Below are 18,141 nucleotides of genomic sequence, written 5' to 3' on the forward strand. Positions count from 1 at the left end.
CACCCCCGGTTTCGCGTTAGCTCGCCACCCCGCCCATAAGACGAAAACGTTAGTTCGCCACCCCCGCCATAAGACGAAACGTTAGCATGCCACCCCGCCATAAGACGAAAACGTTAGCATGCCACCCCCGGTTTTCGCGTTAGCATGCGACCCCGCCATAAGAACCCCTGCCACCCCCAGAGCGATCATACTAACTACTGTTGTCCAAATACTTCAGGTAGCTCACCAACGAATCGATTGTGTCAAAATCCTCGGCGAAGATATACGACCCTCTGGGTAAATAAGTGGTATAGTCCTCCTTGGTAGCTCTCCACACGACAGGAACCGACAGGGACATGAATGCGTTTCGTAAAACCTTTTCCGTTATGTAATCCCGACAATGGTATGAATTTTCGAATGACATGAAAAACTTGTAATGCCAGATCGTCTTCACTATACTTTGTTTCCTGTTTGAGGACTTGTCTTTGAAACATCCTCCGAAACCCTTTATAGGCAGACTTAAATCTTGCATTCGTCGAGTAATTTTGATTCTATTTTCAGCTCCGAGGTTTGAATGACAATTCGATACGATGGAAATCGCTGTATTGGTTTTCATCATTCTGATATTCTCCAACGAAATATTCATATCTTTCACAATTTTCATGTTGCCGACGTGACCGTTGACGTAAAAGTCGGCATAACGTCTGAAAGAAATTTCGTGCATCGAAACAATATGATATGACGGAATAAAACCTTACAGCAAACTCCTTATTGAACTCCGATCACTTGATGAATAGTCTCTCAAGACTGAAATCATAACAATGAATACTCAGCTCGTATTCGAGTACTGGAGTCTTTGCGCCCAGCCCCAGTTATAACAATGACGCAAAGTCCACATCTTTACTTATCGGGAGTATAAGGTTGCATTAAAAACAAATGGTGTTTTGAAACACTGTTGTTGGTGTTTAAAAAAACAATTTTAAAAAAAATGATTTCTTTTGAACAGTTGTATAATATGATACCATAGTTGTGTAAATACTTTCGTAAAGACATGCAGTATGAGTCTACGGACGATTTGCACCGAATATATAGTCGACGTAAACGATATGGAATGGTTGGAACCCTCGTAATCTTCGTCGGTTCAACAGTATAGCACGTAGATAGGATAGATCAGTGGTACTGAATGGGTGTTTTGATGATGATGACCGCTGATCGCAAAAATGAGGAATAACGATGTTGTCGTGGTTAAAGAGATTTTGAGTCCGTTTATGGCAGGACCCGGAAGACGTTTTCGTCAAAGGAGCCATACTTACCTTTTATTTTCAATTCATTGTCAATACCAATCGGCTATGGCGTCATAATTAAAGGTTCGTGGCGTCGTTGCTTAAAAATCAAACAAACAATAAAGAACATGTTTTAAATAAGGGCCATGTTTAAATCATGTTTGTTTTAAATGCAACCCTATTTCGAGAGTGTGAAGAAGCTATAGCGACACGTTGGGGCCGAACAGCGGCAACAGTTTTTTTTGTTGTTGTTTTGTTTCATATTCATGGTGTTTGAACTACATTGGTCATTTTACACCAGGCCGATATTCTTTATTTTTATTCCATATTTACCGAATTGTAGCTCGGTCCACTTCTAGGCTTTTGTAAGACACCGCTTGCGCGGATCACGTGGCGATGAGGAGCTTAGATAAACCTCAAACACCTAGTTAGGAACTCTGGGGTCGACCTCGGTCGGACCCAGCCCACAGCCCATTGATGTTGTAGCTGTGGATTATACCATTTCGCTATCGCGCAACGGTATTGTTAACATAAACTTCGTTCCCATACACGACCGACGGACGACCGTAGCGCTCGGGATGACGTTTTTGCCTTACTTATTCAGTAATAATTCCACCACATCACAAGATTGCGATAAAACGACTCCATAGGAATGAGCCGAAACGACGTGCAGCGGTCATCCAATCAAAAAACCCGCTTATATCTGGATCATGTAGGCCAAAATTTAGCATGTAAAAATAATGGTCATGAACCAATTAATTGAACCTGACAAAATATGAAATAAGACGGAAAAAAGCTGAAAATGAATAAGTGGAATATCTTAGCATGTGGGTGGGCGATACAGAGATGGGATATCGTGGTCCGATTCTTTCGAGCGCAGACTATAGTAACTTGTTGCCTATAGTCCAGTAGTTCTCAACTGCTGGTCCGTCAGATATGTTAAAATTTTAAACCTTAATTTCAAGATGAAAGATTGTAAAAGCATTTTATTGAAAAAAGAAATGAGACATCATATTTTAAACTGATTCAGAACTTCATGAGGTAACATTAGGCCTCAAAACGTGTTCGATTTGACTTGAAGTTCAAGCCTTTGCCGGTGACGACATATACGAGCGGACTCGCTAAACCGCGCAGTGTGCGCGATCATTCGTCTTCGTTCATTCATTTTGTCCATGACCACTGACCACTGACCAGGTATCGCCGTTGCCAAGTGATTGGTTAAGGCGCAGTGTATTCGTAGGACGTCTGGCGGTATTGGAAAATGAGCAACGTAGCACGACAAGGTGCTTGGTTCGAGTTCGCAACGCTTCTTTTCTCGATATTGTCGAAGAGAAAAGTAGCCTAATAGCAAATTCGGTGTGGTCGGTAAATCCACGGCCTTTGGCGCGACAGACAGTAATCGACACTCGGCGGTAGTAGGCTTATCTGGGCAAGGCACCTTTACCTAACTGAGCAGACAAACTACCGTAAAATCACATGAATACCATCAATAACATATTCAATTACGAACGAAACCCTTAAAATGTCGTACTCTAGACCTGGGCAAAGTGAGGCCGGCGAAAAGTTAGTTGGAATTCAGAACATAAAACCTCATTTTGAATGTTAAGTTCTTAAAATCACAGAATGTATAAACTGAAACGGACATGCGTCCACTATGATGCCTGCTTGTTCATTTGCCGCAATTTCGTAGCATACGTACGTCATACGAGTAATCCAGATTCAAAATAAAGCCATGGGTAGCAAAGTGTTACGTAACAATTAAAGTAAAAAAGTCACTTTTTCCATGTAGTTCCATTCAAACCTTCTTTGTTGCTATTGTCGCATTTACTCAATATGTGCTTAAAAATGTTACGTGATACGTTTCCAAATTCCTAATTTGTGCAACAAGTCAAAATCAGTGCTCGTGATCATAAACGAGGAACGGACGGGCATGTTAAGAAAGAAAGGTGAGGGTTGAAGACGGAAATCAGCCTCGACTTTTGCATTGTGATCGCATTTGGGATAGTGACGCAACCATGCTGTCTGGCTTTTATTCTTAGCTCCACTCTCGTTTTGCTAGACAGAATTGTTGCCTCACAATGCCATACTCGATCACTATGCAAAGTTCGAGGCTGATTTTGGGGGGTTCCAGGGCCATGAGCAGAATAAAATTTATGTTTTCATATTCAGTACAACAGCAGCTTTCCATTGATATCCGTTTTACCGAATTTAGCGCTCGGCAAGCCGTGACATAAGCGATACCGGACATACGCTACGTAATTAAACCCCCCAAAAAGACATTCGATCAAGGATGTATCTGTATATATACGCCTCGCTTCGCACAACTGGATGAAGAATTTCAACAGTAGCGTTCGCAGTATATGACTAAGGGAATTTCGTATTTGAATATAGGGTGCGCATTTCCTATAACTTGCAGCCTTGATCATATGTATTCCGATAAGGATTGCTACATATTCGGCGTATTACGTGGCAGTACCGGTATCAGTTTCGAGCAAACGTGAAAAGTGTGTATACCATTCCAAAAAGGTTGACTATCTGTGAATTCCATTTGTTCCTTTCATATCTTTGATATCGGTAGCGCGGGGCCTACGATATTTACGGCCTAATATGGCACATTACACTTGCAGGATATAAGAGGCCGACACTCCCAAACAGACATCACGATTGCCTCAGCAAATATTTTTACTTTGCTTGTCGACAATACTAGATGCCTCCATTCTTGAAGCAAAACGCACTCATTTCACTCGGCGAGATCTAGCTTGACGGTTGCATCTGGTTGGTTATATGCTGCTATATTGATCGTCTTATACTCATAATACTGTTACTGTTACTGTGAAGTTGCGATTGCGCTACTGACATTTTGAGACAAGGTTTTCGAGCTATTCGCTTAGTTACAATTATTATTAAATGATGTTACGATCAGCTAGTACCGTAGTAACAACTCTGTACGATTGCGGTGAAGATAAGTTTAGGAGCCGTTTTGACCATCCGGTAGCATCTAGGCAGGGTAATTATGTGGTTGGAAATAATACTTCATGTTGCACTAGTTGCAGTATTAAACACACTAATATCGGCTAGAATTCATAGTGGTATTTCATGCGGCATTTATGACAGTGAATGTTGACATATTGTATGTATGCTTGACGATTCAGGCTTGGCCTAATGTATAATTGAACGATAATGGTCAACAAATGTTGTGTTTATGGCTGTAAATCTGGATATTTAACTACTGAAAAAAGGTTTCATCATTTCACTTTCCGTTTGACGATGCGGAGTTACAAAACAACTGGATATTTTTGTGAATAGACCCGATTGGAAGCCAACTCTCAATTCTGTATTCTGTGAATTGCACTTTGAATCAAAGTACATCAACGTCTCTGGCTTGCAAAAACGACTACGTTTGGACGAAAAACCAGTCCCTACCATTCGATCCAGTCAGCAGCTGCAACGGCCTTCACTCATCCCAAATGTGACTCCATGCAGAAAGCCACCAAAGAAAAGGGTATTTCAGAAAGATGAGTTGAAACCTTTTCAAATGGCTGATAGAATAAACAGCTTATCAGATTTGACGGAGTCCCGTGCTCCAGAAGGCTACAGCACGTACAAAAGAGATAATGAATATGTGATATACTACCATATGGAATTCAATGATTTCCCGAAGGTTTCAAAGAGCATAATGATTGACGAGAACTTGCATGTCAAGTTGCAGTGTGATGGAAAGAATGTGCCTCTGCCTCCTTGGTTCACACAAGGCACTAATGCTACTCTGGCCAACTTCAGTGCTTTACTCAACTTCCCACCATATCTCCAAAATATCCGAGAAAAATCCGAGCACAATTTACTGGAAGAGCTTTAAAATCTAATATATTACAAGACTGATGGCCATGCTCATATTCGATATTCAATAACAATTTACTCTGAGCCAAGAAATTTGTTTTTCCTCCATTCTCATTCACCATTGATTGCTTAAATATATCATCGCCTGGTGGATTCGTTGCATGAAGCGATCTTCACAAAATCAGGGCATGTGATGATAAGCTGGATTCGAATTTGCGTAAAGCGCCAAAATTGACATTTGCTGCATTGCATCCAAGCAATAACAAACAGAATGTCAACTTAGCTCTTGCTCCATTCCACGAGTCAACTATTGCAGCTTGCAAAAGTTACTTGCCTCACAGGGAAGATATGGCTTCATTTTCGAGTCTTATTAATGCTTGGTGGACAATCGTCAATTGCTGTCAGAGATTTTCAGCCAACCCCTTGGCCACAGCAGTGGTCCCACAAGATGCAAAAATTGATTTTTTACTAGACTTTGCTAATTAGCTTATAGAATGGAATGGATATAACGGATAACCCCCAAAACTATTGTCTGTCAAACAAAACCTTCAAAGCTCTGATTGAAACCCTGCAGCCGCAGTCACTGCTTATGCAAGATTTGTTAGCAGAGGAGTTTGAATATGTGATTCCCAGAAACTTCCAAAGTGATCCGATTGAAAGAAGGTTCTCGCGGTATAGGCAAATGAGTGGGGGGAGATTTATGGTGGGTTTAACAGAAGTTACCAATTCTGAAAAGATAATTCTGCTCCGTCCCATCCTAAAAATTGAGGTAAACTACTGGGAGCATGATATTGATGTTTCAAGTTCAACTCATTTTGATCATTTCAAACAAGTCATTGAAGATGTGGCGATTGAAATTACCGAATCAATTCTATCTCCTGTCAGCGAGGAGGTGTCGTATGTTGTGGCTGGGTACATTGGTAAGAAGGTCCTCGAAAAATTGTCTTGTCAAATATGTCATGAGTCCTTTTTTGATGCGTCCTGTGGGGCAAGTTCACGTTATTTCGACTTACTCGATCGCTGCGGACTGCTTGCTCGCTCAGAACCACTCGCCAAGTTTGTTGCATCCAGTTTTTCAATCCTAGATGGTTCTGATAACATCATCTGTTCTCACCCCCAAGTCGCAGTGAGGGAAGCTGGTCAATATGTTTTGCATCGTTTTGAGGGGACCTCGAGTTTTGCATGTTGTGATCATCGAGATCGAGCTTTGAAATTGGCGAGCAAAATCATTGTTAACATATAGTATAATAACAAGCAGAAGCTGGTAAATGCCTCTGTGAGAAAAGATGCTGTGAGGGACTTTAAAAAACGGCAGTTGAGCAAGACGTAGTTTGCTTACATTACTGCATTAATTCATTTCACTTGCAGAACTTCTATGGCTTTTTCATGTGCTTGGATTCGTTTTACCATGCTGTAAAATACTTTTATATGCCCAAGTTAGGATTCTCGTTACATTGTCTTCTTGTGTGTTGGTGGATAAATACATTGCGACGCTGTCACTTGGCTCTTAATTGGGTTGTTTCATCAGAAAGTACTAATTTTGCCTGTTGTAAGACTTTATTAGACTTTAATGGCGAGGCGTCTGGTATCGAGAAGTGAGATCGCAAGCAATCGTTGAGTCAATCGTGATGTCTGTTTTGTAAGCGTCGGCCTCTTATATCCTGCAAGTATAATGTGCCATATTAGGCCGTAAGTATCGTAGGCCCCGGGTAGCGTTATTAGTTTCATTCTGTTCCTTACTTTTAGACCACGCGAAGATCTAAGTTTTGAAAGGAAAACTTCAACCTTGCCTGTACGACATAGTAGCATTGAATTGATAGGGAGAATCGATGAGATGCGGCCTGTTGATGAGATGCGTAGGAGGTTCACTCTGCCAAAATATGTGCAGCTGATCAGGATTCCTACAGAACAATACATTCATTTACATTTCATTGTATAACTTCGATACTCACTTTGTGAGTCACATACCTTGTCTTTGGATCTGGCATGCTTTCGCTGTTTATTTTCGAAAAATGGAAAATAACTGCGCCCGTTCTTGAATCGTTTATCTGTTTCATCGAAGTAGTTTGGTAATTCATACTATATAGTGAAACCATATCAGCTATAGCACCGCTATTCGCAACCTCTCGCAGACAGAAGGACTGCAGAGAAATTGAAATCAGTATGGCGACCAAGTAGGACTGATATAATACATATTTATTTAGCTTCAACCATTTCACAGCCAAGCATTGCAGCACGGATCGAAAAAGCCCTACGTAAGCCCCCCCCCATCACCAAAAAACGTCGGTCTTGGACCCCCCCCCCCCATAGGGGGATAAATCCGACTTCTAATAGCTTTTTGGCCGCTACTTCATGATTGAATCGGTCAGTATGATCGGGAATTGCAATTGTATTCCTATCAATTTTTATCTTCTCTCTGCTCACGTTATCCGATTTACCAGTAGAGCTGGATGAGGTGTCTTGGAAAATGTAGGGAAATGTTCGGAGTCAGGTGTCTTGGAAAATGTAAATAATAATGAAATAGCTTCGGGCGGACCCGTTGGTATAATCACTGCGTTGCAGGATGTTATTTCGTGACCTCCTGTCTGCTATGTCAAAAGATATTGAAATCGCCGAAACGTACTAAACTATAAGACGCACACGATTTCAAATTGGTGTTTCTTCACCGGCCAATAATTGTTCCCTGCGGGATGGCATTTGTCTTGTGGAGTTCAGATTGCTTGTACATCAACATTCGGCGCCAGCCATTTAGCGCCCAGAGACATATATGTACTGTACAATGTAGGCTACATATATCGAAGTTTTCGGTCAACATAAGGGCAGTTCTTTTCGGCCAAGATTTTCTCGCTGCCGATCGTTCTGGCACATTTCTCGGAGTCGCATGTTACATGACCTAAAACTTTATATGTCTTGGTGCGTCGTGGCGCGGTAATACCGACGCCGAAATGCCCATTTCTATATATCATGCGTATTTTTTCTTGGGGAAGGGTAGTCCATAAGTAAGATATTTCGCAACATTAAATTTCGTCAGCGCGAAAAAAATTTGAAAAAATGGCATAAATTTTAACAAAATACTCTTTAATTTATGCTAATTCACGAAATAATTTTAGGCCTTCTTCGAGCTCGGACCCCCCAATTGGTGGGTTTGGGGTGCGGCAGTTACGTTCCTGATTACAGTCGTAATATATTCGGAACATCACTCAAAATTAAGTACAGTGGCAATGCCATAATATGAAAATCACGGTCACAGCTTGTTCGTACTCTGTTTTTTCGATGCGATATATTTAGTTTATTTGAATAACAAGTTGATAGTTGTGGACGTCGTGGACAGGACCGTATCAACACTTTGTTAGTCCCCAAACCGCTGATCTTGGGTACCTCCATAGGGTGATAAACCATACACACGCCCAGACCCCTATTTCCAGCGTATACGGTTTCACAACGATAGTGTCCTTGTAATCGACTGCAAGGAAACTGGCGCTGTCTGGTCGTTCGAGGCGCCAAAAACAAAATCAAATTCATGGCTGTATTTAGTCGATGAAATTGGAATTGCATATATTATTGTCAAATTATTAATTGGTGCCTTTGCAAATTAAGAGCCCACAATTAATACTTGTGCATCTGCGGGCGGGCCCGTTGTTTTCAACTACCTTGTTGTGTGATGCTATTTCATGACCTTCTATCTGCTGTATAGTTCAAATATTTCGGAATTGCTCAAACGGACCAGACCTGAAGAACTTCTTCTGTGCGACGCACAAGAATCGCAGTGGCATTACTTCACGGAGTGCATATTTTTTCTCTACGAGTGGCATTTGTAATTTGGGGCTCAGATTGCCAGGACAAGTATATTGGGCGCCATTCATTCATGTGCCTGTGGACAAGAGAAAATTCGACGTATATAGATCGGTGTCGGCCAACATGAGTCGGTCCTTTTAGGTCACGGTTTCCTCGCCGTCGAGCTTTTTCGCAGCACACTTCGCAGTCGCATGTCACCCGAAACGTCATCATGAATGTCTCGAAGTGTCGTGACACGGTAATGGCCGACGCCGAAATGCCTATCTCTATAAATCATGCGTTTTTCTTTCATGGGGAGGGTATCAAGACAGGTATCAGCGACAATAAATCGCGCAAGGTGCGAAGAAAATTTGAAATAAGTTCTATAACTTATCCAAAAAATTGTTTATAATTTATGTTAATTCACGAAATAATTTTGGGCCCCCTTCGGGCTCGCCCAACAATTGGAGGTTTAGGGTGCGACAGTTACGGCCTTGGTCGTGTATAACCTGTTCTCTACTTTTCTTATATTCAGGGAAATTGGCTTGAACCTGCGAAAATTGCGCTTTTCCCGAAAATGACACCATAATTTGTGAATACTTATGCTGCTTCCGAATTTCCTTAATGGGATTTCTGTGGCCATATGACAGAAAAAAGTCTTGGAATTTGTGCCCGTGTCATGGAAATACTCGCATTTGATTTGATAGAAACGAGAGCCGAAATATATATATACTTCGACAAGTGAATGTGTGTATCGCTTCTAACGACACCTTCGCGTACGACCGTAACATGAGGCACCATAACTGATAAACAGATTTTTCAATGAACGTATCACACGTCATGTCTATTCATTTCCATCCAACAGCTCATCTTGAATTTCTTCTGGGATAGTGGGTATATCTATAAAGGATAAATGGATGCCGTGACTGTGAATGTTCACTGATTGAGATAAGACTGATAGCTTCGAATCCTGAAAGTCTTGCAAACATTGCGAAGTTACGCTAATTGTCTATTATACATTTGAATAATAAATACATTTTTATGCTGAAGTTCTTCGGCTGACACTCATCAGGGGTTATTGTCAGCAATAACGCGAGCAACGAACATTCAATAAACTATATGTTCAACTACAATCGGTATCGCTCATTGTGACGTCCCACCGAGTGGAATACAAAATTTAAAATACGAGACACAGAGAGAACAAAACAAAACAAGGTAATGTGTAATTTTCAAGTGATACACGAATTCTTTTTGTTGGCATAGGGACTAAGTTGACGCATAGTGATAACGGCCCAAAGCGCTTAATTGACCACTGTAAAGTAGAAAATAATTTAGAAATATGTTTATTGCTAACCTATTTTCACGAGTGAAATGGCCGAAATAACTGGTTGAAATGGCGCCTGTATCACGGCACGTATTGGTAGTGTCCTCATTTTGCGCAAGTCGAGGAGATGCAACTCGCGAGTTCCAAAGTTGCTATGACCAGGTGCATCTTCGATTACCTGCTAAAATTGTGCGACCACTCGATCAGATCTACTTTTTGAAGGGGCCTACTCTAGTACTTCTCAGACCTCAGCTTTCTACTTCCACTTGAAGTAGCTTTGACGTGCTTTGGAAATCACTACTATTACTTGAAATTAGGCAGAAATTTTCGGCGTGATGACTTGCCGAAGCTTATTAAGTCACAAATTCGGTTTTCATTCATATTGCTGAGTTGAGGTATCTCAGGTTCACTAAAAATTATTCTCGGTACCCCGGCTGAGAACACTTGGATTAATAAGGCATCTGCTGGCCTCGATTATTCGAATGTTCAATGATCATGCCTGTGAGGTCATATTCGAAAACACCATTTGAAATATGTAGCTTCGAAAAGGTTCCCAACCCCTGTAGCTGGGTTAAAGTGTCGCATGCTGAAATGTCGGGCAACCGACGTGATCAGTGCGGCTGTAATAACATCATATGGCGACTTCCATGTATTGAAGTTCCAGTTTTTAACACATGACGTACCGAATCTTCAATCGTGACGTAACAGTCAAGTAACATAGATTTATGCTTCTTTGGGAAGTACTTTTGAATATGCGGGATCAATTTGGCTCTTTTGACGAAGAAGGTTACCGACCCCTGCTTCCCACCGATGGGTCGCGAAGATATTACAGGTGGGTCGCGAAGAATTTCTAAATGGTAAAGTTTCTTATTAAATTTGACAAATGTTACAAACACCTATTTTCTTACGATTAGACGAGCAAAGACACGCTCGCTCTAAATTATATTGCACCATAAGCGCCTCAGCTCATTTCTTTGTGCTCACAATGATTCGTGAGCCAGGTTTGCGTGACAGTCCGTTTGATTGGAGAGTGAAATCGGACGGTGCGTTATCGTGTATGTCTGAGACTTGGAATTTATTATTTCCTCCAATCGTTTTCGAACGTTGATAGGGAAAGGCAGCTGTCCAGCGTGATTTCTCGTTATAATCAGCAAACAATTGCCGCGACACAAGCTACTCACAACCGATTTGTGTTGTTTGTTTGTTTGTTTGTGGTATTCATGGCGTTAGTCTACTACTATGGTTATTTACACCAGGCCAATGTTCTTCATTTGTATTCCGTAGCTGCCGCATTGTTGCACGGCCCACTTCTAGGCTTGTTATAAGACACCGCTTACACGGATAATATGGCGAGGAGACAAACCACCAACACTTGTGTAGGAATTCTGGAGTCGACCTCGGTAAGACTCGAACACGCAAGCCATCGGTGTTGTAGCTGTGGATTAGGCTATACCACTACGCTATCTCGATACCAACCACTTCGTGTTCGATGTAAAATACAAATTGCTGATTGGATCCCCGCATTCTCGTTTGTTGTTGTTTGTGGTATTCGAGATGTTTTTCGACTATAATGGTCATTCACACATGGCCAATATTCATTATTATGATTTCGCATCTGTCGATTGGGAGCACAGCCCACTTCCAGGCTTCTTTGAGACACTGCTTACGAAGATCGGATAGCGAGGAGGAGCCTAGATAAACTATGCTCGTTTGTAATAATATGTTATATGCCGCACCCCAAACCGAAGAAGGGGGTGTCAAAATTATCTCATGAAGCAACATAAATTATGGGGTGTTTATTTGGCGAGCTAATAAATTTTAAAAAAAAAATTCTTCGCGCATGGCGCTATTTAACGTCGTTATGTGTCTTGATTTTAATATGAGCGCGCCTCCCCCTAAGGAAAAATATTCATACTTTATAAAAATACGCATTTCGGTGTTGGCCATTGCCACGCCACGGCACACCAAGACATCCGAAATTTGCACTAGTAATTACTAACAACGGGTCCACCCGTAGATGTAATTACAAATAATAAATTATTATGTGCCCGAAATTTTCAAAGACACCACCTCCTCCATCAGCTCTACCGACAAATCTGATCGCGTGGGCTGAGAGAGGACAAAAAATATAGTAATATATGCAATTGCCAATATCATCGACCAAAGTCAATCATGAATTCCGGTAAATGTTAACGCTAACCGCAGCCAGATAACTATATGACTCACTGGCAATATAAAAACTGGACCCCAAGAGCAGTGGTTAAAACGTTTATCGCGAAAAAGGGGTCTGGTGGGTCGCGCAATGAAATTAGGATGAAAAGTTTGTAGTGAACTGGAAAAGGTTTGGAAGCACAGGTGTAGATGATATTGAAAACATTCACGCCTACTGTGGGTTAAACTGATACTTTTTGAACGTCGCACGACTTAATTTCGATTTTTCTTGTGATTATACTTGATTCAGTAACGTCCTTTCGTGAAACAACCATATTCGGTGCAACACTGGTTGAAATTCACTGATGTAGCTTATGAAAATGGTGGGGAGAGAACTGCGTATATATGTGATAATGCAAAGGATCAACAACAATATGTTAATATGTACTTAGGATGAGCGGTTTGATCGACGAATGAAGAATACATACTTCAGAAGATCTGAGGATCGTTCAATAGACAAAATGATTGAGATATATAGCCCACATATTAGACAATTAATGTAGTAGGAAGGTATAGATTAGAACATAAAGATTTCCTCTTACCAGCAACTTGTTAGTTGTGATTGTGCAATTTCCACAAGCTCCTGATGGAACCGATTTTGGTGGTCTGTACCAACTCGGAATGTGATACCATAGAATCAGCTGCGAAGATAACATCATTGACTTACACTGTTTAAACATATACAAGCTATCGCACCCTCATTGATGGGTTCTTATGCTCTTTAATGTCAGCGGCAGGAAATGGGAGAAATGAAAATTTGAAACCGCTCGAGCCTCGAGAGCCTCAAGAAGTGTTTTGAAACAAGATAAGTTAGCAGAAAATTTATGCAAAATGGAATTACATTGTAACAGGGGTTTTAAAAATGTTTGTGGTGGGAGGGGGTTCGCTCTCATTGAGGCGTGAAAACATCTTAAGGGGTCGCGAAACCGTCGGAGAGAAATGATATTTTTCGAACTTAGAATGACCTAAATTTGTTAGAAAAAAATTGTTTCAACAACGGCAAATATCCTGAACATATCGCGATTCTAAATGTCATAATTGCGCCGTACCACCCATAAACCGATGCTAGATTCTGACTGATACAGGACTTTGCACTGATTAGAAGAGGTCTCTGAATTAAGATTAACCGGTGAAGTCGTGTAGCTGTTTGGTGATTCTACTAATATCGGTCAGGCATCTAAGTATCTAAGTAGAGTGCGTAGAACAGCACAAAGTTATGCAGAAATGCGATACTTCCTTATAAGGTCATGTCATATACCATAAATAATGTGCCTTTTGAATCTAAGAAACAACGATTTAGATCTACGTGGCTTACAACGTCGATGTAGGTGCTCTACGTACAGTCAGTTCGGACAAATTTTGTAAAATACCAGTCTTAGGAAGTGCAGTTCTAAAAGTACTGAATCGAATTGTTCTTTTGCCGAACACCGGTGACCTGCAGTGAACAAATTTGTTTGTCCCATGAAAAAGTATCAAGTTTTTGGTTTTTGATTTACGTCTGAGCTAAGCTCAAGGGGGGTAATAGAACGGATTAGACAGAAAAATCGCTGAAGTATCTATATGGCACGAGCTACAGTCAGCTACAGTCAACGATTTACCTCTAGTACATGGTTATTTCATATTTGAGAATTATCTCAGCAACCAACACCTACCATGACATTGACCACTATGCGTTGGGATTGCAAACATTCTCGTTTTTTTTACAAATATTTTTTGGTATGACGACGAAGGGGGTGGCGCGCAATTTCTTACTATGATCAAGGAGATGTGCCCTTGAGAACCACTGCACTAAAAACTGTAGAGAAAATATGACCAGTACGTGATATAGGTCGATACACTAGATCAGTGGTTCTCAACCTTTTGATCTTCGCGGACCCCCTTTGGACCGCCACGGACCCTCGCGGACCCCCTCACCGTTCGATTCAAATTTATCTGAATTATCGCGCAATCGACATCTGTCTTGTGCAAATATTATCTGTATAGGCTAGTGATAAAGAGCAACAAAATTAATTTTCATGAAAATACCATCATGCTATTCATGTTGAAATTGGGACTTTAAACGTGAGTCCTGTAACTGCATTTTTTAGAAATGCGTGGTGTCTTGAAAATTCGCGCCTTCGATTTTGATATGAACGAGTGAGTGCCTTAAATCAATTTGCACAAAGAGAGGTGGTGGTGAACATGATAATAACGCGTATTGCTTCCGACGACACATTTGAGTAGGATCGCAACAATATGGCACCAAAGTTGAGATACAGATTTTTGAATGAACATGTAACGTCCAGTTAGGATCAGTGGTTCTCAAACTACGTCAGACAAGTGAAAAATTTCGCGCCCGCCTCATCGTTATATAACAAAATGCAACCAGGTGATAGTTTGATCGCATGGAATGTTATGACTGTGGATGAGGGAATTCACAAATATAAGCAACTATGAATTAAAGGTAAATCGCGCCGAGCGCGAAAATCTTTTTCAGTTGATCGCAGCTTCTCGCCTCATTCAGATGCTTTCACTCCCCGAAGGGGGCGTGCCAATCGATTTGAGAACCACTGAGTTAAATCATTTTTATGTAGCAGCTCATCTTAAATATATCATTAAATAGTGGTTATATATATCGCAAGAGAAAATGGATTTCTGCAAACATTTTCAAGTCATTGTGATTGACCTTACTACTACAACTTTCTATTTTACCACAATTAAAAAAATACAAATTAGGTTATCAACCATTTTGTAAATTTTCGCGTACCCCCTGCAAATGCCTCGCGGACCCCCTGTTGAGAACCACTGCACTAGATATAGATAAAGAGATGAGCAGGGTTATGGAATGGATTTCAAAATAAAAAATAAAAAAAGCGGGGAGGGCAAGTCCTTTTCGATAAAACTGTTATACAATGTAATAAAGTAGCATGAATCTCCTAGCATGCGCGTATGTAATTCTGATCATCTCAAACTATGCATATTTCACAAAATGAACTTTTCCTATAATTACTTTTTCGTCAGTTGCTGCTTTCAGGCGAAGTCGTAATTCCTAACTTTCATTGCTTGATGGTTCATTCCATTTATGTGCATTACCGGTGCTTGGGAATAGCTGGATGAATGGATAGTTTCAAGTAGTTAAATCTGCCCGAAATCGTTTTACTTTATGTTCATTTACGAAATAATTTCGGGTTCCCTCGAGATTGGGGTGTGGCAGCTCCGGTCTTGTAAACACACATCCATTCATGGCATTGTTTGAGGCATTCTTAGGATACATTTGATGCCAGAATTTCTTTGGTCTCACAAATAGGTTCACTTAGGGTTGTTTGTGGCATGGTGTGTGTTGACTACTATTGTCATTTACACCAGGCTAATTTTCTTCATTTTTATTCCGTAGATGCCGACTTGTAGCACGGCCAACTTGTAGGCTTTTATAAGACACCGCTTACACGTAGGGTCGTTCGAACTGATGCTCAATTTCCAAATTGTTCCTGATGGATCGTTCTCAAGTGTGTGCCCACCAACCCCTACATTGGGATCAAGATGATTTGAAATACATTAGGCTACTTACCATGTTTGACATTCCACTGGAAATGGCAATGCACGTTATTAACGATATAAGGCACAGGGCAGCGAATGCAGAACTTAACAAGGTCTGTTTCTTATTTAACCCGCTCATATAGTATTAATCTAAATCTAAAAGAAGGAATGTGTTGTATATTGGCCTACAGAAGAATCTCTAAGCCATAGATGTCAATGGAACGTACCAACTAAACACCGACCAAATAATATAGTACGGAATTAGCGAGTACTGACATGGTGCGACGAGTAGCCTAAATCAGTGGTTCTCAACCGCCGGTCCGCCACGACTTTCCTACCGGTCCGCCAGGTATATTACAATTTTATATCTTAATTTCAAGATGCAATATGTTGGAGGCCTGTACATTGATAAAATAAATAAAACATCAAATTTAACTGATTCTGAACTGCGGTAGCAATGCCTGGAAACCTGTTCCATTTGAGTTGAAGTTCAAGCCATGTCATTTGACGAAATGCGAGCGAAAAATATGAGCTGACTTGCTCAACCGCGCCCAACGTTTTTGAGTCATTCATTTTATGCAAGACCGTAACTGCCGCGACCCAAACCCCCAATTGGAGTGGGGCCGAGCCTGAAGGATGCCCAAATTTATTTCGTGAATGAACAGTGATTATGGAGTATTTTTCTGAAACTTTATCCAACTTTTTTCAATTTTTTTTTCGTGCTTGGCGCGATTTAGTGTCCCTAAATGTCTTGAGTATTGGTGGCCCTTTCTCAAGAAATACGCATGATTTATAAATATAGGCATTCCGGCGTCAGCCATTACCGCGCATCAACACATATAATGAAGTTTAGGCGAACGTGGGACTTCGAAAAGTGTGTCAGAAAATTCGGTAGCGAGAAAACCTGCGCCGACAAGGACTTCCCTTTGTTGATCGAAAACTTCGATATATCTATATTTTGTGAGGGGGAGGTTTTACATTATAATCAAGGAATGTAGTTACAGTAAATCACGCGAAGCGTGGAAAATATGCATAGATCAATAAAATCTGCCCCGAAAGACTCTGTTTTGTATTGATAAACGAAACATTTTGGTTCGCCTACGAGCTTTGTACTTGAACTTCCATTATAATATGTTGCGTGCGTCAAATCATTTGGCGTGCCATGAAAAATCATCTCGCGTGCTGATGGTTTCCGACACCTGATGTAACATAATTCTATGCTCTCTTTGTTTTGATCGTGGAGCGGCGTTGACCATGCGTATGCAGTGAGTAATACAAGAGATTTTACTTTAAACTCGGACTTTGGAATTTCGGTCATTTTTTATAAATTACCTATAGGGTTATTCTTCATACGAGAGCTGGGGGACGGGGATTTTGGGTCGGAATAAGTTACGATCAACGATACTTGAATTATAGTTTTGGTGTGAATATCGTATTCATCATGTACCGTAGAAAAACGGTTTCGCATTGGCGTTTTCGTCTCGGTGAATAACTATCATTGGTCCATTTACCGGAAAATTATGAACGGGGTTTGCACTTTCTACCTCATCGGAATGGGGTGTCAATGTTACCGGCTTGTTCCTAATGGCGACTTGACTGAAAACTCATCATGCCGTCGGATGGTTATAAAGTGACCTAGGAACATGTTATACGTTTGCTGTGTTGTTGAGGGATTATTTACGCAAGTGCTTCTTACGAGGAGGGTTGGTGCGATGACATGCAAAATAAGGTCAAAAACATGCAAAATAAGGTCAAAAACATGCAAAATAAGGTCAGTCGCGACATGCAAAATAAGGTCAGTCTGCGCGTAAATCCAAATCTATACTTCAACTCCAAATCCAATTCTTTTTCTTATGAAAACGAAATTCAAAATATCTTTCCTGTATAGTAGCCTACTTTCAACATTGAAATTCCTTATCTATATCCTAAGTCTTAAGATGTTTCAATCCAAAGATAATCATGATTATCTTGATTACGAAGTCAGTCGCATGTAAAATATTATTATCAGTCCGCGCATAAATCCAAATCCATATTTTAATTAGAAATCCAAGTCGTTCTCTTATGAAAAATAAATTTAAAATATCTTTCCTATATAGTAATTTCATGATTGAGATTCCTCATCTATATACTAAAGGTGAAGATGTTTAAAAAAAAACATAATCAGACGATTATTTCGATTACGAGGTGATTAGTCGCATCTAGAATATTAACAGTCCA

At 40.6% G+C, this 18,141-nt stretch overlaps 1 protein-coding gene across 1 annotated transcript; it reads right to left on the minus strand.

The window, feature by feature from the left end:
* Positions 1–639: 639 nt before the first annotated feature.
* LOC145444283 (uncharacterized) lies at positions 640–14,057 on the minus strand. The gene is made up of 4 exons (XM_080322228.1): positions 12,951–14,057; positions 7,068–7,147; positions 6,885–7,000; positions 640–683 (listed from the first exon to the last, which is right to left on the minus strand). The coding sequence occupies exons 1-4, from the start codon at positions 13,086–13,088 to the stop codon at positions 640–642; spliced, it is 378 nt and encodes a 125-aa protein (XP_080178354.1). The 5' UTR covers positions 13,089–14,057.
* Positions 14,058–18,141: the final 4,084 nt, after the last annotated feature.

The sequence above is a fragment of the Botryllus schlosseri genome, chromosome 8 (assembly GCF_051294905.1).
Source record: "Botryllus schlosseri isolate E-star chromosome 8, Bs_hap1, whole genome shotgun sequence".
NCBI classification, from domain to species: domain Eukaryota; kingdom Metazoa; phylum Chordata; class Ascidiacea; order Stolidobranchia; family Styelidae; genus Botryllus; species Botryllus schlosseri.

Excerpts from the sequence above, each read along its gene's own strand:
- LOC145444283 (XM_080322228.1), bottom strand. The coding sequence starts at position 13,088 with ATGTTTAAACAGTGTAAGTCAATGATGTTATCTTCGCAGCTGATTCTA. Across the intron at positions 7,148-12,950 it reads TCACAACTAACAAGTTGCTG|ATAAACGATTCAAGAACGGG; the intron begins GTAAGAGGAAAT and ends TCGATGAAACAG. Across the intron at positions 684-6,884 it reads TACTATGTCGTACAGGCAAG|ACGTTATGCCGACTTTTACG; the intron begins GTTGAAGTTTTC and ends AATTTCTTTCAG.